The 24,834-nt window shown below is 49.5% G+C and overlaps 2 protein-coding genes and 1 long non-coding RNA gene across 3 annotated transcripts; all 3 read left to right on the top strand.

Annotated features, from left to right (window-relative positions):
• Window positions 1-2,072: 2,072 nt before the first annotated feature.
• VSIG4 (V-set and immunoglobulin domain containing 4) lies at window positions 2,073-10,187 on the top strand. Its single transcript, XM_054289742.1, has 9 exons — window positions 2,073-2,127; window positions 2,785-3,141; window positions 4,153-4,434; window positions 5,336-5,419; window positions 6,027-6,104; window positions 6,393-6,461; window positions 7,129-7,242; window positions 8,554-8,575; window positions 9,657-10,187. The coding sequence occupies exons 1-9, from the start codon at window positions 2,073-2,075 to the stop codon at window positions 9,838-9,840; spliced, it is 1,245 nt and encodes a 414-aa protein (XP_054145717.1). The 3' UTR covers window positions 9,841-10,187.
• Window positions 10,188-15,576: 5,389 nt separating this feature from the next.
• Window positions 15,577-22,090, top strand: LOC128945986 (carcinoembryonic antigen-related cell adhesion molecule 1-like). Its single transcript, XM_054289921.1, has 7 exons — window positions 15,577-15,680; window positions 17,009-17,365; window positions 17,995-18,276; window positions 19,178-19,246; window positions 19,751-19,858; window positions 20,464-20,529; window positions 21,549-22,090. Exons 1-7 carry the CDS (start codon window positions 15,626-15,628, stop codon window positions 22,088-22,090), a joined length of 1,479 nt encoding a protein of 492 aa, XP_054145896.1. The 5' UTR covers window positions 15,577-15,625.
• Window positions 21,609-23,129, top strand: LOC128945849 (uncharacterized). Its single transcript, XR_008483897.1, has 3 exons — window positions 21,609-21,671; window positions 22,231-22,252; window positions 23,056-23,129. It is a non-coding gene; the product is annotated as an uncharacterized LOC128945849 (long non-coding RNA).
• Window positions 23,130-24,834: the final 1,705 nt, after the last annotated feature.

Genomic DNA, 24,834 nt, shown 5'->3' with positions numbered 1-24,834 from the left:
TTTTAGTCACACACTTTGAGTTTCAGCTTCCTGGTTGGTCCAGATCCTGCCAGTGATACATTCCTGTTGTGTTTTCACCCCAGCCATCAACCAAGCACCACACAGCCACTCACTCCCTCTCCCACCCGTGGGATTGTGGAGAGAATTGGAAAGGTAGAAGCTGGAAAACACCTGGGTTGAGATAAAGACATTAATAGTGAAAGTGAAAGCTGGCACACAAGCAAGCAAAAACAAAGGATTCATTCACTGCTTCCCAGGGCAGGCAGGTGTTCAGACACCTCCAGGAGAGCAAAGCCCCATCACGTGTAATGGTGGCTTGGGAAGACAAACACCATCACTCCATGTGTCCCCCCTCCTTCCCCCCAGCTTTCAATGCTGTGATGTGGCAGGGTCAGCTGGGGTCACCTGTCCTGGCTGTGTCCTCTCCCCATCTCCCCTGTGTCCCCAGCCCCCTCACCAGTGTGGCCACACAAAAAGCAGAAAAGGCCTTGGCTTCATATAAACACTGATCAGCAATAACAAAAACATCTCTGTATTGTCAGCCTCGTGTTCAGCACAAATGCAAAACATAACCCCATATTAGCCACTGTGAGGACAATTAATTCTACCCCAGCCAAACCACTGTCTTTGGCTCAGTTCAAGACAATGTAGGCTTCTACCCTTCTCCAGCAAGCTCTGTTCCCTGCAAAGGAGTTCCAGTGATTTACCTTAACGTGGTCTTTTCCTTCTTTGAACAAGAAGAGCATGAACACTGCAGCCCATGGCAGCTTTTGCTGCTTCCCCCTGTCCCAGTGGCTGCAGGCTGCTCTGGCATCTCGTGGGAGATTTCTGGTGGAGGAATACAAGGCCACAAGGGAGGATCCCTCTGTGCCACTGCAGAGCCAAACCATGTCCCACCAGCACTACAGGAGTGTCCACACCAGGGGCTGGGATTTGGTTGGCTGCATTGAATTAGTTGAATTTGGGTGTAACAACAGCAAAGGCTCATTTCAGTTCAGCTGAATGCAAGGAAGCAGAAGAGATTCTTTTACTGGAGCAGAAGAAAAATTGAGAGCTGCAGAAAACAGCAAAAGGCAGTGAAATCCCTTGAAAGGGATATTTCAGTGAAAAACAGATACTTCTCTTATGGCTAGTGCTCAATTACTGAATTATAGAGATCAACTATAACATTTAATGAATAGCAATATATCATTACAGTAAAGAAACCATGATTTCATGGTCTCAAAGATTTTTGACTGTGACAAGCTTCTCTTTTTCTCTCTGGGCATCTCCATGTTCACCTGTTTCCCAAGTAATCTGAAGGCACTGGAGGGATGTATGGCCCCAATCAGGGCTTGTAATTAAAAACAATGAACCAATTAAACCAAGCAGCTAAATTGCCCTGTGAGAAGGGAGGATCCATCCGTGAGATGCAGTGGGGTTGGTGGCTCAGATATCTGCAGCTCTTGGAAACTTTTTGGTTTTAGATTTGTATATCTGAATTCATCCTCTCTCAAATAATATAGAATATTTCAGCTGGAAGAGGCCTACAACAATCATCTGTCTTGCTCTGGTAATGTAAAGATTTAAAGGGTTTTATGATCCTTACCTTAAAGCATAGTGGTGGGTGTCACAGAAGCTGGTGAGAAAGTGAGTTGTGAGGACCTAGATGGCTCAGCTCCCTATGAGTCCTCTCTCAGACCTGTGTGTGTGTAATTTCATGTTAAACCTTATTTGTTAGCAAGCAACACAAGGAGGAAAAGAGGAAGAAATGGTTGCCTGGGAATCAAAAGAAATAAAGGGAAAAAAAATTAAAAACAGAAGGGGGAAAAACATACTCAGCAGAACATAGAAAAAAACGTAGATGTAATTTCTGAACTTTCTTCTTCGCACCCTTCCTCAGGGTTTCCGCTCTGCCCACGGCTCTGGTGGTCACTGAGACACTTTTCTGATAAAGAGGAAGGAAAAACCAGCAGCTGTTGTCCCGGATGCTCGGTGGCAGAGAGAGCCCAGGCAGGGAAGTGTTCCTGACTTACCCCAGCCTGGGAAGGGCAGATCAGCCTGGCTGGAGGGGGAGCCGCCCTGCAGGAAGGATGGGAATGGTGCTGCGAGCAGCCGTGCTCCTGAGCTCCCTTCTGCACTGCAATGGTGAGTCTGGGCTGGGCACGGGGCCCTGCCCTGGCTGTGCTGGGCAGGGGCAGCTCTGCTTCGGGATGAGCTCAGATTCACTCCTCAGAGTGAGAGAAATGTACTGGGATAAAGGCAATGGGCTGCTTTTTTACAGGAAAAAGAGTTTTCGGTTTCTTTACCCAGTGGTTTAAGTTTCTCATGTTTGGCTTAGGCTGAGAGAATGGTGTTTCAGAAATATAAATAGGCAGTGGAGGAGGGAAGTCTCTGCTGTTCCTCAGAAGCCCCAAGGGGGATGTTGGGGGCAGCCAGTGGCTGAGACCAGGGAGCTGCAACTTGGACTTTAGACCAGCTCCTTACCCCCAAGCCTGAGTTATCCAATAACTATGAGCCTGTGCTCCTCTCAGTGCTGGTGGTGGCAGGAAAGCACCAGGCAGAGCAGGAGAGCCAGGCTGCCCCCATGGCAGGAGTCAGTGGCCCAGCCATCAACCACCTCCCATCTGTCTCATGCCACAATGATTTTTGGGCAGCCCAACCCTCACACTCCCCACTGCCTGCTGGTGTTTCTCATCTGGTGGGCTCTCCTTGCCAATGCTCTTGCTAGGGCTTCACCACCTGGGAGCTGCCTTCACCCTGGCTGCTCTGTGGCTTCATTTTCATCTTCCTTTCTTCCCGCAGCTTTTCTGGAGCTGAGTGGCCCCAGTGAGATCAAAGGGGTCTGGAAGGACTCTGTCACTCTGCCTTGTGCCTATGTGCCTGTGGAGGACCTCGTGCAGCAAACCCTCACCTGGACTGTGGTGCATGACGAGGGTTCAGGTGCCATCATCCGGAGGGATGACTCTGGGGACCAGGTGCTCCTGTCTGAGTACAGGGACAGAGTCAGCATCCCGAAGGATGACCCAGGAAATGTGTCTCTCCTCATCCTGAACCTGGAGATCTCTGACAAAGGAACCTACACTTGCCAGGTCACCTGGAGAGACAGCAACAACAGCCTGATAGCAAAGGAGATCACCACCAGCTTGGAGGTTGTTAAAGGTAAATCCAGGAAGGAGGCTGTTCAGGAGGGAAAGGCTTGGCTCAGGAAGGCTTTTGGGAATTAGAGCAGGTAGGCAGTGACTGTGTGTTTGCATGCAGAAACATTTTACTGATCAGTGTCAGCCTCAAGCAAGAAACAGCAAATAGATCAGAGAGGCATTCTGCCCAGGACACAGCACCCTGCAGCTCAGGGAGGACCTGTGGCTCCTCAAGGACCAGCTCAGCCCTGGCTCTATCTGTAGCCAGTGGCTCGATGTTTCCCAGTGGCACGCAGCAATGGGGAAGTCCCAGGGATACTGTATTGCTGTTCTTTCACTAAATTTTACCAGCATGTGCTCGCCCTCCCTCTGCCAATGTGAGGGGTTTATAGGGGTACACAGGCTGCAGACACCGGTGAGGTGTGGTGGTGTACGCAGGGGTCTGAGGATGATGGAAGAGATGAGGATCTGTCTCCATGTTTCAGAAGGCTCGATTTATTATTTTATTATATATATTATATTAAAACTATACTAAAAGAATAGAAGAAAGGATTTCATCAGAAGGCTGGCTAAGAATAGAATAAAAAAATGATAACAAAGGCTTGTGACTGACCGAGACAGTCCGGACAGCTGGGCTGTGATTGGCCATTAATTAGAAACAATCACATGAGACCAATCACAGATGCACCTGTTGCATTCCACAGCAGCAGATAATCTTTGTTTACATTTTGTTCCTGAGGCCTCTCAGCTTCTCAGGAGAAAAATTCGTAAGGAAAGGATTTTTCAGAAAATATAATGTTATAATTATATACTTATATATTACTATATATTATTATATATAATATATAATATTATAAATTATATAATTATAATGGCTACAGTGCGGCACAGCTGAGCTCATCCTGTACAGGGAGGCGATGCTAAAGCCGAGCTAAATCCTTCCACCTGGGAAGCGAGAGCTGCTGCGGCCGGGGGAGCGTGCCCAGCCCGGCCAGGGCTCCGTGACCCGGCCCCCCTGTGCTCTGTGTTGCAGTGGCAGCCACCAAGCCCATCATCAGAGCGGCGGAGCCGGGGCTGACGCTGCCGGCCGGGGCCAGCACCAGCCTGAGCTGCGAGGCCGGCGGCTCCCCTCCCATCAGCTACCGCTGGTTCCGCCGCGGCCCGGCGGGCACGGCCGAGCTCCTGCGCAGCGGGGCCGAGCTGGCCTGGCGCAGCCTGCGGGCCTCGGACAGCGGCACGTACTTCTGCGAGGCGCACAACAGGGCCGGGGCCGGCGCCGTGCAGCGCAGCGATGCCGTGCGACTGACGGTCACAGGTGAGTGCCGGCCGGGCAAACCCTCTGCCGAGGGGCCGAGCAACCGCAGCCTCTGCCCTGCCCTGCCCGGCAAGGAGGAAATGCCAAGCGCCTTCAGCGCCCTGACACAGCCCTGCCCGCCGCCTCCAGCCCGTGTCCTGCTGCATTTCCTCTGTTCAATTTCCTCCTCTTTGAGGAACTGCTCTTTTCTGATGCAAAACGGGATTTCTACTTCAAACACTCATTTATTTATTCCTCTGTGGGTTTTTTTGAAGTTCTCCTTGGCTCTGTAATGTTACCCACTGCAGTTCAGCAAGTTTAGACAAGGAGTCGGGGCTTTATTTGGAGAAGCAGGAACAAGGGAGTGGTAATTCAGTGGCAGAACAAACCAAGCTGGCCTTTGCTCCCCACCACCAGCTGCGTGTCCCAGGGGGACACACTGAACTTCATTCCAGGCTCTGACACCTCCAGGCTCTGCAGGACAGGGTGTCACAGGTTGGACTCAATGGCCTCAGAGGCCTTTTTCAGTCTATTCAATTCCATGATGGGTGCCTGGTGGAAAACCTGCAGCTCTCCTTGGCTGGTGACTGGATCAGCCCAGCTGTGAAGCCCCTGATGGCAGAGCCAGGCTCAGGCACCTCCCAGTGGCTGAGAAAGAGGCAGAGCCCGCCGAGCTCCCAGGCACGGAGCTCTGGTGAAGCCCTGGGTGCTTTTCCCGGCAGTGCCACCCTGGAGGGAGCAGCACAGGAACGGGGCTCAGTGCTGCAGCTGCTGCCGCACGCCGCTGGCACAGCATCCCCCTCCTGCCAGCTGGGACGGGGCTGCTTCCTCCTGCTCCCACCCCTGGGGAATTCTGCACCACAGCAGCATCTCCATGGTGGTCAGACCCCTGCGTGAGCCTCTCCTCCTCCTCACCTTGCAGATGTGCCCACAACAACAGCAGCCTTGCAGAGGAATGTGGGAACCACGGGGGGACTCCACTCAACCACAGGTCAGGGTGAGAGCGGTGGCAGCTGATGGCAGGGGAGGGATGTTGGGGCAGTGTGCCACCAGTGCTTGGAACTGGTTTTATTGCTGGGGAACAGAGTCTTGGCATTATTGAACTTCAGTCTATACACCTCAGGTTTTAACTCGGGTATTTCTGAAAGTAGATCTTCCTTCCCTCAGTTTCCTATCCTTGCAGGGCTAATATGTTGTCTTTGTAGGAGGGACTGTATGTGTCTTAGGACTGCTGAAAATGCCTTTTCCTAAGCTGCAGATCATATGGGATGGGATATTCTGGGTTTGGTTCTTTTCTGAAGGGATTTTTGCAGTTATCTGATCCCTAATGGAAGCTGATGAGGGGAGGCAGATCTGGTGTCTCTAGCTCCAGACACAAAGGATGCTAAAGCTTCCTCAGACCGAACTGAAAACATGTACCTGACCACGGACAGCAGATTTGAGGGAGGGTTGTGGTTTCCCATTTGTTTTTGCGGGATTTGGGACTTTTTGCTTGGACTAGAGCGGGTCTGCTTGTTGGATTATGTTTCATTTGCATCTATGGTGCCCCAGCAACCACGTGGGGATTGTGGAAGCTGAGGGAAGATGTTGACAGGTGTTGTTTGTTCTTGCAGAAAAACCTGAAACAGAGCTGGTGTCTGGAGGTACCTCAGCAATCTCCTGGACTCCCTGGGGCCCCACCACTACTGCAGGTGTGTGTGTACAGACATGCAAATGCACACAGGTCCCTGGTGTGTGTCTATGCAGTTTGGTTATACATAAGTATGTGTATATACTATATATAGTATCCATTCCATGACCATATGGTACTACAGGCACTCTATAGTGTAGTGTATACATAGTGCTCATTTCTGTGGTTTGCCTTGTAAAGGGGCTGGAGGCATTCTCTTCTGATCCTACAGCTCGAATCCCAGAGCTCCTGGTGCTAAAATGAGCACTGGAAATGCACTGTGAGACTTTAACTCATCTTTGTTTTCTAGATCTGCCCATAACAGCAACAACTTCTGAGAGTGGTGTGGGATATGCAGGGAAGAATGAATCAATTCAGGGTAAGAACAAAACCAAGCTGAGAAGAAGATTAAGGACCCAATCTAGATGCTCTGTAGTCAAAATTAGTATTCTGCCTTTTTAGCTGCAAGTTGCATTAACAGCTGTTCTCAAAGGACCCTGATAATTCATGGTGACTCTTTTAAAGATTCTGGATGTTTTTATGGAAGAATTAAAAAAAAAAATTGTTGACATATGGGGCACACGGAGTTGTTACTGTGCTCCTGAGCAGCTGGTCCATTTTTATCTTGGACTATCAAAGCTGAAACAGCAGAAAAACCTCAATGTGTGCCTCAAGCAGACCTACACATCCTCCAGCTTTGCAGCATTGTGAATGGTTTAGATACTTCCCATACAGAACTGAGCAGCATCCTTGAATGGCAAGCTTTATTTCGTGACATGCAGTGCAGTTATCCTGCCCAGCTCACATCCCTGGTCACCTCAGCATGGGATGGACACTGTCTGTACAGCTGGGGTCCCTTGGTGAGGGGTACACAGTGCTGGGACACATAACACCACTCAGAGCCACAGCACCAAGGCTCTGTGGGGACACAGCCCCATGTGCTCAGGCAGGGCTGGCCTTGGGGACATGGTAAATGTCACGTCCCTGCTGCTGCTGTCACCCAGGAGGGCTGCCCTGTCTGAAATCCCTCTGTTGTATTGCTTTAGAATTCCAGAGGACTGGCTTGTCCCTGTACATGGTCATCCTGATTGCTGTGGTGTGTGGTGCTGTGGTTTTCCTTGTCATCTCTCTTATCACTTGCATGAGAAAGCCCAAAGAAGGTGAGTAGAATGTTCTGGAAAACCTGAATGTTTTACACATGCCCAGCATGGCTTTACCTTTGATGGGTTTTGGGGCCTGGAGCAGAGCTGGCAGCCACCAGCAGGCAGGAGATGACACAGATGGTGGGAGACCCAAAGAGGCAGAGAAGTCCTTGCAGCCAGGAGGGTCTTCAAGGCTCTAGCTGTGGGGTTGGGGCAGCAGTGGCCCTGGTGCACCTGAGCTACACCCTCCATCCCTGCTCTGGCTCTGGGGCAGCTGAATCCCTGCCCTGCAGCCCATCCCAAGGTGTGTGGGGTCAGCAGTTGGCCCTGGTGCTCCTGAGCTGTACCCTCCATCCCTGCTCTGGCTCTGGGGCAGCTGAATCCCTGCCCTGCAGCCCATCCCAAGGTGTGTGGGGTCAGCAGTTGGCCCTGGTGCTCCTGAGCTGTACCCTCCATCCCTGCTCTGGCTCAGGGCAGCTCAGTCCCTGCCCTGCAGCCCATCCCAAGGTGTGTGGCTCACTCTGCCACAGAGCCTTGGGATGGTTGTTTCCCCCTGCTCCTCACAGACATCCCAGGGCTCAGACTCACCTGCCTGGCCAGGCTCATGGTTCCAAATCTTGAAAGTCCCTGGCAGAGGGTTCATCCTGCCCTGCTGCTGGGAAGAGCCTTTGGCAGCAGGTGCTGCTCAGCAGTTCCTGTAGTTGGCACCCACAGGGAAGAGGTCACTGTCAATTCTCCCTGTTCCATGTCAATTTGTTTCCTCTCTGGTCTTTGGGCACAGGATCCATTCACTGAATGCTCAGAAATCCCCTTGACCAAATGTTCCTTGGAGCCCCCCCTCATCAGCTGTGCAGGGAGCACACAGATGTGCTTTGAGATCCCACAGACTTTATTTTCTCCTTTGTTTCACTAATGACCTTCCTGTGACTCCATGCTACCAATTAATAATAAAATTGTCAGATATTTATTTTACCATTTTCCTTATTTTTCTTCCTTTTTTTTTTTTTAAGGAATCCAGAATAGCCACTTTCAAAGCTGTTCTTTATTGACTTCTAATGAATAGGGAAACTGTGGACTTCTAGTTTCTAACCTCAACTTTATCTTTGACATTGGGTCAAAATAACCCAGTTGTGTGATAGCTGAGTTGTTTTTGTTTTCTTGGACTGAATCCTGGGAAACTGAGTCATCACCCACCTGACATGATATCCAAGGCTGTTATTTTTATTCCGTCTTGAGAAGTCATTTTCTTAAACCAAGAAGTTAAACAAATTCTTTTTTAAGGAATGCAAATACAAATTATTGACACAAATTGTGATTTTTCTTTTCCAGCTCAAGTCTATGATGTGAAATTGTGAGTATAACCCTTTCTCTGGCACATTGATGAGTCCTGGGGGGAGGTATCAGAGCAGAAATAAATAGTATTAGCTGTCATAATGAAAACCCCCTTAAGCAGTCTGGGTGAAGAAGTTCACAGTTAGCTCAACAGCACATTGTAGAATGGCTTGTGGGTTTTCCACAGCAACAAAGAATGTGGGAAGAAAGAACCTTTTGATGGCAATATCAGTATTGTAGAAGAGAGCAAGGGCTGCTCATTGACTCCTAAGCCCAGGGAGGGCTACTGAAGATGATTGCCAGGGCTAAATTCTCTGTCTTTTTCCAAGGCTAAATTTCCAGTGTTTTTCCAAATGCAAAGGAAAGGAACTCCTGTTTTGGAGACCACTGGTTATATTCTGAATTATCCTGAAAGCATGCCTGGCTGAATTTGCTGCTTCTAACCATAGATAGGAAGGAAGTTATAGCTATTTCTAAACTCAGGTTTCACATCCTGATCCACTTGTAAGCTGTGGAAGTTTTACTGAAAAGCCTGATAATACAAGCAGAACCATTTCTCTAGGTATAGAGTGCTGCTGACTTGAGTGTTACAGTGGGCTGTGCCAGCATCCCAGTGCTGGGCCTCCCCAGCAGTGTGTAAGGCAGCAGTTTAAAGAACATTTGAACCCTGAGCAATGGAACAAATGCTGTGGTTACATTTCTCCTCAGAGGCTCTACCTTAATTTAAAAAATATTAGATACCATAAGCCAGACAGTGGATGTGAGCTGTTTTCAGTTCTCAATTTACACTTCCTCCAATATATTTTTAATAAATATTTATTTCTCTTCAGCAATTATCTGATTGTGCAAGAAATGGTGGTAATCCTTTCATTGCTCCCTGGAAACTTTCTCAGGGTTGGAAGCAATGCTGCTACAATTCCCAAGGTTTTTCTGCCACCAGAAAGCAAAGGACAAAATTCTCTCCTTCAGAATATTGCCATAGTCCAGTGGCCTAAGTTTACACAGGTTTGGGTCAGACTGTAATACTGTCAAAATCCTGATGGTTGGAGATGCGTTGTTTACTCTGGTTGCTATTCTTTTTGTTTTTTTTTTAATTTCAGCCACAACTCGAGAGCAGCAGCTTCCTCAAGCACAGGTCACTATGAGGAACCCATCTCTGCCACTGAAAACCACTATGTGATGGAGCTTGGGGAAAGCAAAGTCTCTGAAGAAGTAAATAAGGATGTGTCTGGCTGTGTGGCAAACCCCCAGGAATCTGAGTATGAAGTAGGGGACACTTCCTGAGACCCAACAATGCTCTGCAGATACCAGTCCTGAGGAGCACCTTCACCCAGACAAAATACATATTTATTTTCCCTTCTGCCCCTGACAAATAGGTTGGACAAGCAGTGGTTGCTCTCCCTCCACAGTCCCTGCAGTGAAAATGCAGGAACTTCAGTTACAGACTGCTGTATAGAATTTCTGATTTTGTTTTCCTTGATTCCCTTTCACCACCTCTATCCACTAAAGCCCTTTGAATGCTTCAGGTCAGACTAGGAGCACTGTACTGAACTTACTGCTGTATCTGGCCCAAAGGAGCAGTGTTTCCAGCCTTTGTGTGATGGGAGGAGAGCCAGGGGTGCTCAGTGTAACCTCCCCATGGGTGAGCAGGGCAGGATGAGGCTGGCTTGGGAATGGATGGCTCCCCTCCTGCCCACCTGATGTTGCACAGATTTAATATAACAGATTTTATAGAAACAATGGAAGGCAGATTAAAGCCAAGAGAAACTCAGGAACCTGCCACAGCAGGAGAAGCAGTGCAGGAAGCAGGAATGTCCTTGCTGTCCTTGTGCTGCCCTTGATCCCCCTGCAAGCACTGCAGTGAGGTCCAGGCACACTGGCCACAGCTCTGGCTGCTTCTGGCACTGCAACCAGCCCCTTTCTGTCTGAGCTCATCTTCTCTGTTCTCTCTTCAAATGCATGATGGATATTTGAAAGAAATTAGGTACTCTTCCATAAGTTTGGGGTAAGATTGCTTACACATGCCTCACGTATTTTGCTGTGTGCATTTCTGCACAACTGGCTCATTCTGGAATGCCAGCAAGCCACTCACAGCCCCTCACTAGATACTCAAGAAGTACTTTCCTCACCGCTTAAAAGGCCTGAAGGGTAAGTTATGAATAATTTCTACTGCCCTGAGTTAATCTGTTATGCAGGGTTATGGAGAAACCTTTTTATAACAAACAGGGCAACTCTGTGTCCCATTGAAGCCATGCAGGCATGTGTAAAACAGAGGGAGTGACCCAAGGGATGAGCAAAATGTTGGTAACACAGACACAGGATTAATGGGCCGCCAGCTGTGCTGCTCACACTCAGGACAGCTCTGCATCTGCAGCCCTCTAAGCATCAGTTCAAAACTCACCAGAATTCAAAGGGAGTATGAGGTGCTAAAGAAAAGGCATTCCAGTCAAAAACCAGGACTGTGGTACTGTGAAGTCCATGGAATGTCACTAACTTATGTGTGCGTGTTGGCCTCATCTTGGGTTTAGCAGAGCAAGAAAAGTTACTGAGAAATGTTGTAAAGAATAATAATTGCTACAAAACCACATCTGTGCCAACAATCACTTAGAAAAAAGAGAAGAAGAAACAAATGAGCCAAGAGTGCCTATGGGGGTCAGGGCTGAGAAGGTGAAGAGGCTACAGCTTGTTTACAGCTTCTCTGAAAAGGATGCAGAAATTAATGATAATTATCTGGTAGCACTTTCAAAGGGCAAAGAAAAGCACTTCTTTGTATGCAACACAGAAATAAATGTGGAACACAGTGCTGCTCACCCAGGGCTGAGAGCCAGAGGTCTAATGGGAAATTGGAGGAATAATGATTTAGAAGTTCATCTGAATGCACAAATTACCAGGCACTTATCAGTGACCTTATACTTTCTCCTGTGCTACAAGTTTTATTTCTCTTTATTAACAATATACTTAAAAATCAAGGGCTGAAATCTTGATTTCTGAATGAAAAAGAAATACATGGCAGCTACTGGTGCTGTCATGGAGAAAACTGCCAACATGTACATGCAGCTTATTGCAGATGTGGAGAAAAGAGGTGTGAGTGTGTGTTCTGCCTGTGTGAGGTCAGAGGGGTGGGAAGGAAATGTGGCAGGAGCTGGAGCACAGCCCATCCACCTGAGCTCAGCCTGACTGCTGTGGCCACTGGAGGGGGAATGTGGCCACCTGGAACGACCTGCAGAGCTCTCATCTGAGGGGTCTGATGTGGCCAGAGCTCCAGCCAGCAGGCAGGGAGCACTGAGGGAAGGCAGAGATGCAGAGATGGAGGGTGTCCCACTGAGGGACAGGGTGCTCAGTCACACTGAGCTCTCACTGCTGGAACCCCGTGGGTAAGGGCTGCAAGGAATCCCACAGCTTGCCCCAAAATCACTCCATTCCAGCTGCACTGCAAAGCCACAGGCAATGCAGCCCTCCCAGTGTGGTTAAACAGCGGTGTTATCCTGGCTGGACAGCCAGCAGCGGGAGCTGATGATATTAAATACAGCTGTTGTGAGGCAAGCTCATTAAACTGAAAATAATTCCATGAATTCTGGTCTCCATGTGGTTTGTGTCTGCATGCACTGTGGGACAGCTGGACAAGGTCCAGGTCCAGCTTGGTCTGGGGTGTAGCTGGGGTGAAGAGCAGCTGCTGTGCACCCTGGGCAGTGGCAGAGGATGAGCTGAAGTCACAGCAGCTCATCCCTGTGGTGGTGTTCACAGGGGTCCCAGGATGAGGGGAGATATGAGAATCCTGACTCCATGTTTCAGAAGGCTTATTTATTATTTATGATATATATTATATTAAAAGAAAATGATATATTAGAACTACACTAAAAGAATAGAAGAAAGGATTTCATCAGAAGGCTTGCAAGGAAAGGAAAAGAATGGAATGATAAAATCTTGTAACTGACCAGAGAGTCCAGGACAGCTGGACTGTGATTTGCCATCAATTAAAAACAACCACATGAGACCAATCACAGATCCACCTGTTGCATTCCACAGCAGCAGATAATCATTGTTTACATTTCGTTTCTGAGGCCCCTCAGCTTCTCAGGAGAAAAGATCCTAACAAAGTGATTTTTCATAGAATGTGTCTGTGACACATCCCAGAGCAGCAGATTTACCAAGCCCAGAGCTCAGGCAGGCTCTGCAGAGCACTGGGAGGAGGAGCTGGGCAGCCTGCAAAAAGCCAGCCTCAGCTGGGGCTGGGTGAGCCTGCAGGGAGCAGCAGCAGTGCTGGGTGGTGACTGCAGGTAAGGGACATCTGTGGCGCCTGGGGGGTGCAGCCCACCTGCAGCACCAGGAAAGAAACGAGAACTCAGAAGGCATCCAACACATGGGGCACTTTCCTGGAATCAGGAGCTGTTTACAAGGATTTGGCCAAGCTAAAAGCAACCCAGAACTAATGTCATTGACCTGGGAATTCCTGGGAAGGGAAGTGAATTTTTTCAGAGAGAGCACTTGTACATCATGTTTCCTCTGTCACACAAGCTTTAAGGGGAAATGCTAATTTACACCAATTTCTGTTTCTTGAAGTGGAACAAGGGCATGTTTTGATGACTGACTCTATGATTATCTGATGTGACAACTGTGGTGTGAATGGCTGGGGGAGATCACACAATCAGCTTCTGAGGGACATCCAAAAAGTACTTAGCAAAATACACTGTTGAGTCAGATCTGTGAGTTAGCTATGGCTGAATCAAACAAGAAAGTCTCAAGCAAAAATTGCTTCTTTTTTGAGTGCACATGGTTGAGAAAGAGCACTTTAAGACCCTTCTTCTTAGATTATCTACTTTTTTGATTATTTGCTCATAGTTGAGTATTGAATTTCATCTCCTTGAATGCTAAGCATCTTGTTTATCACCACAAAAATGATAGCAAACTTCTCTGGCCACTGGCAAACTTTGTCAGAAGATGAATGTAAGATGTAGGCTCAGCAGAGCTGGTCCCTATGAACAGGGTCTGAGTCACCATGGGGGGACAAGGGGACTTTACTGTGTCACCTGCAGATTGCCCAAAATGAGTAGCAGAAATGGCAGAACAAAGAGTGCCTGCGCTGTGCCACTTGAAGAAATGACACTGGAGAGAGTGTCCTGTCCCGTGTGTGGGAGGCAGGTGGGTACCTGGGGCACAGGCTGCAGTGCCTCACCTGCAGCACTGTGTGGGACACAGAGCAAGTTCAGCCCAGAGCACAGACACTGGAATAAAATACTGCATTTTAATAAACCAGGTATCTAGCCAGCATGGCTGAGACATTGAAGGTTTTTCTTCTTGTGTTCAGATACAAACTCTGAGGAGTCCTTTCAGTAAGGGAGAATGGGCTGACTGTGTGACTCAGGGAGCTGTGTCTGTGTCCAGGCAGAGAAAGATGTCATGTACATCACATTTCGGGAACTACAGCTATTCATCTCTGCTTTAGTTAAATAGTCTTTTTTTTTTAATCCTGCATAATTAGAGCCTCAGGAAGTCTTGCATGTCCGGTTCAAAAAATAATCCCATCAGCAGTTTTAGCTTGGGTTTTCAACTTCTTTCAGGGTGTGTTCCCCAAAACCCAGCTTCTCCTAAACTGTTTTGTGAAGGAGACTGTTTGTCTGGGACAAGGCTCTACTGCCAGTTATAGATCAAGGTGTGGAAAGATTTGGGTTTTAATCATCTCTATGAAAGTTGACACATTTCCCTCTTTGAGCGACACAGCTAGCAACTTTAACAAGTGTTTTTTTGCTTGTTTGTTTGCTTTTAGGCAGGACTCAAACATTGCTAAAATCTTCTCAGGGGCAGCATGGGCAGATGGATCCAGGCCATGTGCACTGGTACCCACTGGCAGCTGCAGCAAAGATGTCAAGAAGAAAAATCAGCAAAAATCAAGTTTCAATGTCTTACATAGACAAGAATGGGTGTGGCTGCCCCCATTGTCTTCCTCAGCAGGATGGCAGCTGGTGGTGGCTCTCAGAGCCCTGGATGAATTTCTTACACCAGGTCTTGCAGCACAACATTTAGCTTTTTGCTCCAGACAAGTTACACCACAGAGATCAGCAGGGTGGAACCTGGAATCCCAGTCAGCACGGGCCCCACGGGTGGGCATGCCCCTGCCTGGGACTGAAATGGGATCCACCCAGCTCTCATTGCCCTCCTGACTCTGGGAAAATGAAGATAATCTCCAGCTCTCATTGCCCTAGCAGAGAGGGAATAAGCTGTCACTGCCATGGAGCAGCACTTCCAGACATGGCTTCAGCTGCAATGTGAATCTTTCAGCCACAGCAGACTGGTATTTGTTGTGATGGGATGAGGCTGTGGCAAAACCATCCCATTTACCTTCTCTCCCAGCTCCAGTAGAAAACAGCTCCCTGTCTCTCAGACACATCTGCCTCCTGCTCAAAGATACTTTTTTGCAGCTGTTAGAACCATGTGCTAAGGCATGGCTATTGAATAAATCCCAAAAAGCTGCTCTAGTGACTATTAACACCTATAACAGAATTCACTATGCCACTAGATTTGCTTTTATACATATTTCTTATCTTTCTGTAACTCCTTCTCCTTCTGGTAATAATTAGTAAGCACAGATCAATCCTGTGTATCACACCTAGATAATTCTTGGAAATAATTTTAAAGATACCTTACAGAGCACACTCAGAATGTCCCTTGGCTGCCAGTCAGAAGTCACCTCCTTGTCAAACACAATGTGTGCTTTCAGAACACAACTTTTGCCCATGAACTGGACTATTGCAGCAGAAATGTGAGCTGGGGGAGTCTGTGATGCTCAACATGACCTGACAATGGGCACTTGCAGCTCAGAAAGGCAGCTGGGTCCTGGGTGCATCAAGAGAAGAGAATGGGGACAGGGAATGGGACTGGAAAGATCCATAGAGCCTTTCTCCTTCCTTCACCCTTCACCTAACTCAGCAGTGAAATGGACTCGTGATGTTTCAGAAAGAGGATCCTAGATGAAAAAGAACAGAATAAAGGGAAGTGTTCTTCACTTGCAGTCTGGTCCCTGGAGGGTGGGAGTCTCTTGGGGAAAGGAGGACAGACCTGTACTTCTGGGAGAATGGGAGAAGTTGGATGGATAGTGGTGTTTGTGATGACTTTCATCAGCTGCAACGGTGAGTAAATGCTTCAATGTATAAGAAAAAATAATCAGAGTACTAAGAGGATGGCAAAAATCTTTTGAATTATAGCATTTTTTTTAAATTGACAAGTCAGTTGGGAAGTCTTTAGCTTATTGTATTAACCATAGAGCCTGAGAATTCATGAGAGTCTCCTTTGGCATCAGATACAATGAGGTGCTTTCTCAAGGGAGTGCAGCAAATGGGGCGGTATTGGGCAAGTCATCTTCCCTGCCCCAAGGCAAGAGCAGAAAACAGCTTTTTGGGACCCTTGGCAGGGACCCACTGTGGTGTCCAGCTCTCAAAACAGTCTTGGTGAAGCTGGAATATGCATTCTAAATTTAATAACTCATCCTCATTGTTCTGTTAGCATGGCCCTGGGAAGAAGAAGAGCTGTGAGAGCAGGTGCTGGCACATTTGATTCCCCTTGGTCTTTCCTACCTAGTGACTCCCTGGTTGCATCAGGAAAGCTGGGACTGGGACCTTGGCTTCATTTCCTATTCCCCTGACTGAATATACCCTTTCTCAGGGCATGTTTGACACTGGCAGCAGCAGAGGATAGTTTTGGGAAACAGGAGAAAAGTGTTCTTACACACTGTATACAAAAGCATAGGATTGCTCCTGACATTTAAAAAATTGGGTTGAAATGTATTACCCATTCTTTCATAAAAAACCCAGCTTTGCAAATTACTGGGATCTGCCTCTCAACCAACTTCTTGTGAGCTAAAGCTGCTGGATATAACCAATGGCTTTCTGGGGAGGGGAAAGGGGAGAAGAATAAGAGGTACTGGGAGAGATGAGCCAAGTCAAAGGAAATTCAGGTGATTTGTTACTTACAAGAGGCACGTCCCAGAGGAGATGTGGGATCCATGGGCAGGCAGCCTGAGAAATTGGGAGAATGTGTGGAGAAAATCTGCCCACTCTTCTCCTGTGCCTACCTGAACACTTGGCAGGTGCTGATCTGGGTCAGGTCTGAAATTTTCCAAGGCTAAAGCAAAAGGATAGATTTTGGTCCACCATTCCTATTCCAGATTCAGTACTGCAGGGAATACCCCTAAATGTTCCTGCCCACAAGGAGACTGTCTGTACCGAGAAAGAATTAAGAATTGGCAAGTGCCCAGAGAGAAACTCAATAAAAATAGCCATGAGGTCAAGGCAGATGTTCACTTCCCCACGTCTGATGACGTGGGCTGGCTTGGTGCTGTGGTGTGCAGCACATCTGAGATCTGGCCAGGTGCTGGCACCGGTGAGTCCTGTCTCTCTGGAGGACGTTTCCCTCCTCTGCTGCATTCTCATTTCTTCCCTTCCACTGCTGTTCCTTGCAGCCTTCCTGGATCTGTCTACTGTCCACCAGGTCACGGGCACTTGGATGGCATCCACCACTCTCCCATGTACCTATGTGCCTACAGAAGATTTCACCCAGCAAACGCTCAGCTGGAGCGTGGATCAGGGCTCCGGCACCTCCACCATCTTCCACAGGGACGGCACTGGTGACCACATCCTGCTCTCCAAATTCCGAGGCCGAGTCAGCGTCCCAAAGCACAACCCAGGGGATGCCTCGCTTCTCATTCAGAACCTTGAAATGCCTGACAGTGGACACTACACTTGTCAAATCGTCTGGAGGTCCAGAGATAACAGCTTGATAACAAAAGAGGTGACCACTATAGTTAAAGTTGTCAAAGGTAAATCCAGCAGTAAAGTCCTGCTCTTGTGCAGCCAGGTTAAACCAAAAGAAGGTGGGGGGACCAGTGTTGGTGTTTATAGTCATTCACACCACACTAGGTTGGGGTTGAAGCACCTACCTCCCTTGCTGTGCTGGTTATCCTTCCCAACACACGGAGGTGTAGGAATGAACTGGGGAAGGGAGCCAGTTAGTGTACAGCCCAAGCTGGATCTGTTGATGGGCCAGTTGAACCCATGATGTTTGAGATAATATCCAGGTCCGGTTCTGGGCAGGCAGCCAATATCTCTATGGTTCTTGTAGCAGGTGGGTGTTGTGTGAGCCAAGTCTGCCTTCTCTCCTCCCGAGCATCCTCAATGTGTGCTAGAAAAATCTCTTTCTGCAAGGGGGCCACCCACCCCAGAGAGCAGGACCTTGTGAAAGGGCGGCAGGAATGATAGCAGAGCTGATGTAACCTGGATTAACACACAGGTTACCTGAGCTCATCCTGGGCAGGGTGGTGATGTGAGAGCTGAGCTGCTCGTTCGTGGGAAGGCACCGCCAGCAGGAGCGAGAGCTGCTGCGGCCGGGGGAGCGTGCCCAGCCCGGGCAGGGCTCCGTGACCCGGCCCCCCTGTGCTCTGTGTTGCAGTGGCAGCCACCAAGCCCATCATCAGAGCGGCGGAGCCGGGGCTGACGCTGCCGGCCGGGGCCAGCACCAGCCTGAGCTGCGAGGCCGGCGGCTCCCCTCCCATCAGCTACCGCTGGTTCCGCCGCGGCCCGGCGGGCACGGCCGAACTCCTGCGCAGCGGGGCCGAGCTGGCCTGGCGCAGCCTGCGGGCCTCGGACAGCGGCACGTACTTCTGCGAGGCGCACAACAGGGCCGGGGCCGGCGCCGTGCAGCGCAGCGATGCCGTGCGACTGACGGTCACAGGTGAGTGCCGGCCGGGCAAACCCTCTGCCGAGGGGCCGAGCAACCGCAGCCTCTGCCCTGCCCTGCCCGGCAAGGAGGAAATGCCAAACGCCTTCAGCGCCCTGACACAGCCCTGCCCGCCGCCTCCAGCCCGTGTCCTGCTGCATTTCCTCTGTTCAATTTCCTCCTCTTTGAGGAACTGCTCTTTTCTGATGCAAAACGGGATTTCTACTTCAAACACTCATTTATTTATTCCTCTGTGGGTTTTTTTGAAGTTCTCCTTGGCTCTGTAATGTTACCCACTGCAGTTCAGCAAGTTTAGACAAGGAGTTGGGGCTTTATTTGGAGAAGCAGGAACAAGGGAGTGGTAATTCAGTGGCAGAACAAACCAAGCTGGCCTTTGCTCCCCACCACCAGCTGCGTGTCCCAGGGGGACACACTGAACTTCATTCCAGGCTCTGACACCTCCAGGCTCTGCAGGACAGGGTGTCACAGGTTGGACTCAATGGCCTCAGAGGCCTTTTTCAGTCCATTCAATTCCATGATGGGTGCCTGGTGGAAAACCTGCAGCTCTCCTTGGCTGGTGACTGGATCAGCCCAGCTGTGAAGCCCCTGATGGCAGAGCCAGGCTCAGGCACCTCCCAGTGGCTGAGAAAGAGGCAGAGCCCGCTGAGCTCCCAGGCACGGAGCTCTGGTGAAGCCCTGGGTGCTTTTCCCGGCAGTGCCACCCTGGAGGGAGCAGCACAGGAACGGGGCTCAGTGCTGCAGCTGCTGCCGCACGCCGCTGGCACAGCATCCCCCTCCTGCCAGCTGGGACGGGGCTGCTTCCTCCTGCTCCCACCCCTGGGGAATTCTGCACCACAGCAGCATCTCCATGGTGGTCAGACCCCTGCGTGAGCCTCTCCTCCTCCTCACCTTGCAGATGTGCCCACAACAACAGCAGCCTTGCAGAGGAATGTGGGAACCACGGGGGGACTCCACTCAACCACAGGTCAGGGTGAGAGCGGTGGCAGCTGATGGCAGGGGAGGGGTGTTGGGGCAGTGTGCCACCAGTGCTTGGAACTGGTTTTATTGCTGGGGAACAGAGTCTTGGCATTATTTAACTTCAGTCTATACACCTCAGGTTTTAACTCGGGTGTTTCTGAAAGTAGATCTTTCTTCCCTCAGTTTCCTATCCTTGCAGGGCTAATATGTTGTCTTTGTAGGAGGGACTGTATGTGTCTTAGGACTGCTGAAAATGCCTTTTCCTAAGCTGCAGATCATATGGGATGGGATATTCTGGGTTTGCTTCTTTTCTGAAGGGTATTTTTGCTTGTCATCTGATCCTGAATAGAAGCTGCTGAGGGGAGGGAGATCTGGTGTCTCCAGTGACAGACACAAGGGCTGCAAAAGCTTCCTGAGACCCAACTGAAAACATGTACCTGACCAGGGACAGCAGATTTGAGGGAGGGTTGTGGATTCCCTGTGTGAGCCTCTCCTCCCCCTCACCTTGCAGATGTGCCCACAACAACAGCAGCCTTGCAGAGGAATGTGGGAACCATGGGGCAACACCACTCAACCACCAGTCAGGAAGACAGTAGTGACATGGAGCACACAGTGACAGGTGAGTGTCCAGGCCAGGGTTATTCACCTCTGTGCCAGGAGAAGACCAAGGCAGGGAGTTTGCTCTTCCACAGCAAGATCAGATGCCTGTGCTGAGTATGAATTGTGTCTTGATTGTTACCCAGAGAGGCAACAACAGAAGCTGGCACCCCTACTTGAGAATGTGCCTGATGATGGGAGGGGACAAGAAAATGTTTTGTGTGTCCCTCTGGGACCAGAACTGTTGAGGCTGCAGAGCTTCAGAAGGAGGTCACTGGAGGCAAGATACCTGGCAGAGGCTTCCACACCTCAGGGAGTTTATGGTAAAGCCCTCCAGGCCAGCCAGGGAGTCACCATAGGAGACTGAAAGAGAGAGTGAAATCTGGAAATCTGGGGAAGTGCCAGCAGGGCAAAGCCAAAGCATTCCCAGGCATGATGCTTCATATCAGCCAGGGCTGCCAGGAACCTGTGGGGCAAAGCTCAGGAGGGAGGGGGACATGAGTGCCAAATGCTGCCCCAGCTGGCAAGACACACACAGGATAACAGGTGAGTCTAGGCTGGCAGAGCAGACCCCATTTTCCTGATGCCTAGTGGGGCTGCAATGCATCCACCATTCTCCGCTGACAGATCCAGTCCCAACCACACGGGTCTCCAGGATGGATTCTGCTCCAGTGGGGCCTGTCACAGACACAGGTGAGTGGAGTCTCATGCTGGAAAACACCAGATTTGCACTGGCAAGGGCAGGGTGGCAAATATCATCCCAGACCAGCTCCACATCTGGCTGCTGTGCTTGTGGCAGATACAACTGCAATGCCAAATCCCAGGCATTTATCCAGGCAGGAGCTGCACTCCTGACTCCTGCCCACACACCTGTTGTGGGGGTGTTTGCAGCCTGCAGTTTGCTGTTTGTTTTCACACAGGGATGCCCCATCCCTGGAAGTGTCCAAGGCCAGGTCAGACGGTGCTTGGAGTGTCTGGTTGGTGGGAGGTGTCCCTGCCCACGGCAGGGCGTGGAACGAGATTATCCTTTTAAGATCCTTTCCAAACTGAACCATCCCGGCATTCAGTGACTGCCAGCAAGTGCTGAACCCCCAGGTGGCCTCGGCCCCTTCTCAGTTAGGATTTAAATGCTGTCCAAAGCAGGGGGGGAGTGGCGGCTCCCAGCCACCGTGTCCCCTGGCTGCGGTGACAGTGCTGTCCCCCCATTAGGAAAGTTAATCCACAAACACCAGAGGTTTATGTCCAAAAAGGAGACAGAGGAGTCCTTTTACTTTATTCAAATAAAGGGAGAGGTCATGGGGCATTCCCCTGTGATCTCTCACATTTTTGGAGGACGCAGCCTTCTTTTTATCCCAATTTCCCAGCCACATTTCCCTTTTCTCTTTCCCCATTGGCTGAGGTACTTGAGAGGTACAAACTTCCCAATACGCCTGATACCAGAGATTCCCCTCTAACGTATAACCCTCCCTTTTAATTTTTAATTCTTATGGAATTTAGGGTTTTTTCTTCTCCATTGTTTCTTTCATCTTTCAACGTCTAATTTAATTTGTCAGCCGACCTAAAGTTTATTGGCAAAAACAAATACCTTTTTCCATTCATCAATCAGCGGAATCTTTCCCATTGTTTCTTTTATCTCCCAGTGCTAGTTTTATCTGCCAGCAGCCCCACAGCTTGTTTGTAAAGACAAATCCGCTGTTCCTCTCGCCCCGCAGGTTCCCAGCGGCTCGCCCCGTCCCCGCTGCTGTACGGGCTGCCGGCCGCGCTGGGCGGCGCCGCGCTGGGCGCGCTGCTGGCGGCCGCGCTGGGCTGCTGGCGGCGGCGGCGGAGGAAGGACGGTGAGCAGCGACAAACCCAGTCGGGACGGGCGGTGGGACAGCTCCGGGAGGAGGGGACGGGTGGGAGGGACAGTCCCATCCCCATCACTCCCATCCCCATCATTCCCATCCCCATCACTCCCATCCCCATCGCTCCCATCTCCATCACTCCCATCTCCATCATTCCCATCCCCATCACTCCCATCCCCATCGCTCCCATCTCCATCGCTCCCATCTCCATCATTCCCATCCCCATCATTCCCATCTCCATCGCTCCCATCTCCATCGCTCCCATCTCCATCACTCCCATCCCCATCGCTCCCATCCCCATCATTCCCATCTCCATCGCTCCCATCCCCATCGCTCCCATCCCCATCACTCCCATCCCCATCGCTCCCATCTCCATCGCTCCCATCCCCATCATTGCCATCCCGGGTTGATCCCTTCCAGAGAGAAACCTGTGGGAGGGTTATTCCCAAAAACGTTTTGTTCTATGACACATAAAACAAGTCGATGCATACCTTAGATTCTTTTTTTTTCTTTTCTTTTTTTTCTTTTTTTTTTTTTTTTTTTTTGTCAGAACCTCTCTATGAAGTTGCTTTGTGAGTACAATTTTCTCCTTGGGGGATTAAGATGGAGGGCACTGTACTGGTATCTGTTCCTATAAAGCCTGTTTGCTCAGGGAAAAGCAAAGATTTATTTGCCTTACAGGAGGAGGATCTGAAGACCTTGGCAGTTTAGTTAGCAACACGAGGACTTAGCATGTGGTCGCAGGAGATAGCCAGACTGTTCTTTAATATGGTAGAAAAACTGAAGAATACTCTGGGTGCTTTGCTGTGCCTGTCACATGCCATGGGAAACCTGTTCTCTGTGGGAAGTTCTTGCCATTACTTAGGAAAGCAAAAGACAGAAATTTGCAGCTCTTCCTTTAAGTTCCCTCTACACTTGCCTTTCTCTATAAGAAACATGTCTTAGTGCTTGGCCAAGTATTACTTTGCAGAGTTCCTGTTAGCATATGATTATACAAACACATCTTCTGTCCTATCCTCATCTCAATCTTCAACACCTTCATACTGCTTTCCTACTCAGAGACACACCACAACCATCTGTAGCAATTTTTCCCAAATAATCCTGGTATTTACTTTCCAAAGGCTGGACTGTCTACTGGTAGCTTTAGAGTATAACATGATAATGCCACGAGAGTTTATAGTACCACTATTAACCAGAGCTTCTGGTTGTGTAATTCTTTTAACAACACTTTTTAGTGTCTTTCAGAGCCCCCCAGGCCCTCACTAGAATAGTGAATTTTGCTGTTTCACAGATTATGTGGTAGATCTTGTCTCTAAGGTGTAAATGAAGTGCCATCTGCTTTAGTTGTCCCTCTCACTCTGTCTCTCTGTCCCAGCCACAGAACTGCAGATGTCGCCCTGCTGCAGCCTGAGGTGGAAGTCCCTGCTAAGTGCCAACAGGAGGAAACGTACTCTACCACCATGAAAGACAGGAAAAGCCCTGAGTATGAGAACCTTGTGACTGCAATGGAATCTCAGTATGAAACAGAAGGAATTTTGTAAAGTACCAGCTTTTCCACATAAGCAGCCATGCAGGGCTGCAGGTACTGAATAGTGAACTCAGCAGAAGGAAACTCTTCCTCCTGTTGTCCCTCTGTTCTGCTCTCACTGCTTGCTTTAACCCAGAGGAGCTGCATAACCTTTTGGTCTTTGGCAGACCCGGCCCTGCCTGCAGGAGCAGAAACCCCCAGCCAACTGTTTGTGTACCCACTTCTATAGAGCAAGTTGTTTCTCAGCAACCTGAAGGACCCAGGGCAGGAAGAAAGGATCTGAAGGAGTGAAAACATGAAATTCTTTGGCCTGTAAATCCAAGAGTAGTTTGTGCAATGCTGCCAGTCAGTAACACTAGCAAGGGATACTCTCCAATGTGTGTTCCTGTTAAGACATCCCAGGCTGCAGGGAACCAGGATTGTGCTGGAAATGGAGATCCTCTGGCTTTTGCAGTTCAGCAAATACTGGTTGTACATCCTGCCTGTGCTTGAGTCTTTTTGTTGTTGTTGTTGTTACAGCATGGTAAAGGGACCACAGAGGGGAGGTTGATGTCCCAGGAATGCCATTTTTGCTATCAGAATGGAGCTCAGTGCTCAGAGAGAGAGAATGAGTCTCTGAACTGTCACCCACTGGTTTTCTCCTGGAAAACAAGAACTGATGTTGAAGGAAATGTTGGCATTTAATTTTTCCAGTATGAGGGCCAGAGGCATGATAAAATAGAGAGAAATTTGAGGCATTTGGATAATGATTAAGGGGCCTCTCTGAATACAATAGGCTGACATCAATTTACTCTGGGGGATGTAAGTCAATCTGTGTGATTACTGTGCAACATGTAGATGCAGTTCCTGCCTTCAGCTGCAGTGCATTCCTTGCAGTACACTGTCACTCAGCAGCCTGATTTGCCTTGTCACTGTTAATTGTTTGCATCTTGCCTGGACTGCAGTGCTGCTATCAGTTCTGTCCTCTCTGTCTGTGCCTCCATCCAGCATCTCTTCGTCCTCCAGGGACTTGGCAGGGAGGAGGAATGCCTCCTGGCTTTAGCACACCAAATTTGTAAGAATTACTGGTTTTTTATATCAGTGGGTGCAGCAAAGAAAGCATGGGGAAGCAGCTGAGCGTGTCACACACACCCTCCTGCTGGGCCCTTCACCCACAAGGCCATGAATCATCTCTGTTTGGGTCAGCAGCCTAACAGCAGGGTCTCTTTGCTGTTTGTGGCCTGAGTGCTGTGTAGAGCCACACTTTTACCTTTACAGCTCTGAATTGCAGGATGTGAGCTGGGAAAGATCAGGGAGAAGAAATCTCCTGCCTGTATTGTGAGGGCTTCACAAGCATGGTGACAGCCATGCAGGGAGGGCTGTGCTGGCTGCCAGGCTGCACTCCAGAGAGGCAGACAGGATCCAGTCTGTCCCTGTGGGACCCATGGCAGCCAGCCCTGAGGACCTCATGCTGCAGAAGCTACTGGCATCAGCAGTTCCAGGGGTGGTGCAGAACAAAGGATTTGAGGGGAATGGAGAGCTGCAGCCATGCTCATGCAGGGCTGTAGCATATGGTGCAAGGTCAGTACTGGGTGAAAAGGGAACTGAAAATTTCTCAGCTTCCCCATCCTTACCTCAGCAAATCTA

This window comes from Melozone crissalis, unplaced genomic scaffold (genome assembly GCF_028551555.1).
Source record: "Melozone crissalis strain CALT ecotype California unplaced genomic scaffold, PUWL_Pcris_2 ptg000068l_1, whole genome shotgun sequence".
Lineage (NCBI taxonomy): Eukaryota > Metazoa > Chordata > Aves > Passeriformes > Passerellidae > Melozone > Melozone crissalis.
The sequence above is the reverse complement of the archived record's forward strand: the minus strand, read 5'-3'. Positions and strand labels throughout refer to the sequence as shown.

Bases quoted from the DNA above. Each gene is read 5' to 3' on its own strand.
- VSIG4 (XM_054289742.1), top strand. From the start codon at position 2,073: ATGGGAATGGTGCTGCGAGCAGCCGTGCTCCTGAGCTCCCTTCTGCAC. The intron at 7,243-8,553 runs GTGAGTAGAATG...TTTCTTTTCCAG, and splicing joins CATGAGAAAGCCCAAAGAAG to CTCAAGTCTATGATGTGAAA. The intron at 8,576-9,656 runs GTGAGTATAACC...TTTTAATTTCAG, and splicing joins CAAGTCTATGATGTGAAATT to CCACAACTCGAGAGCAGCAG.
- LOC128945986 (XM_054289921.1), top strand. From the start codon at position 15,626: ATGGGAGAAGTTGGATGGATAGTGGTGTTTGTGATGACTTTCATCAGC. The intron at 18,277-19,177 runs GTGAGTGCCGGC...CTCACCTTGCAG, and splicing joins CGTGCGACTGACGGTCACAG to ATGTGCCCACAACAACAGCA. The intron at 20,530-21,548 runs GTGAGTGGAGTC...CTCGCCCCGCAG, and splicing joins GGGGCCTGTCACAGACACAG to GTTCCCAGCGGCTCGCCCCG.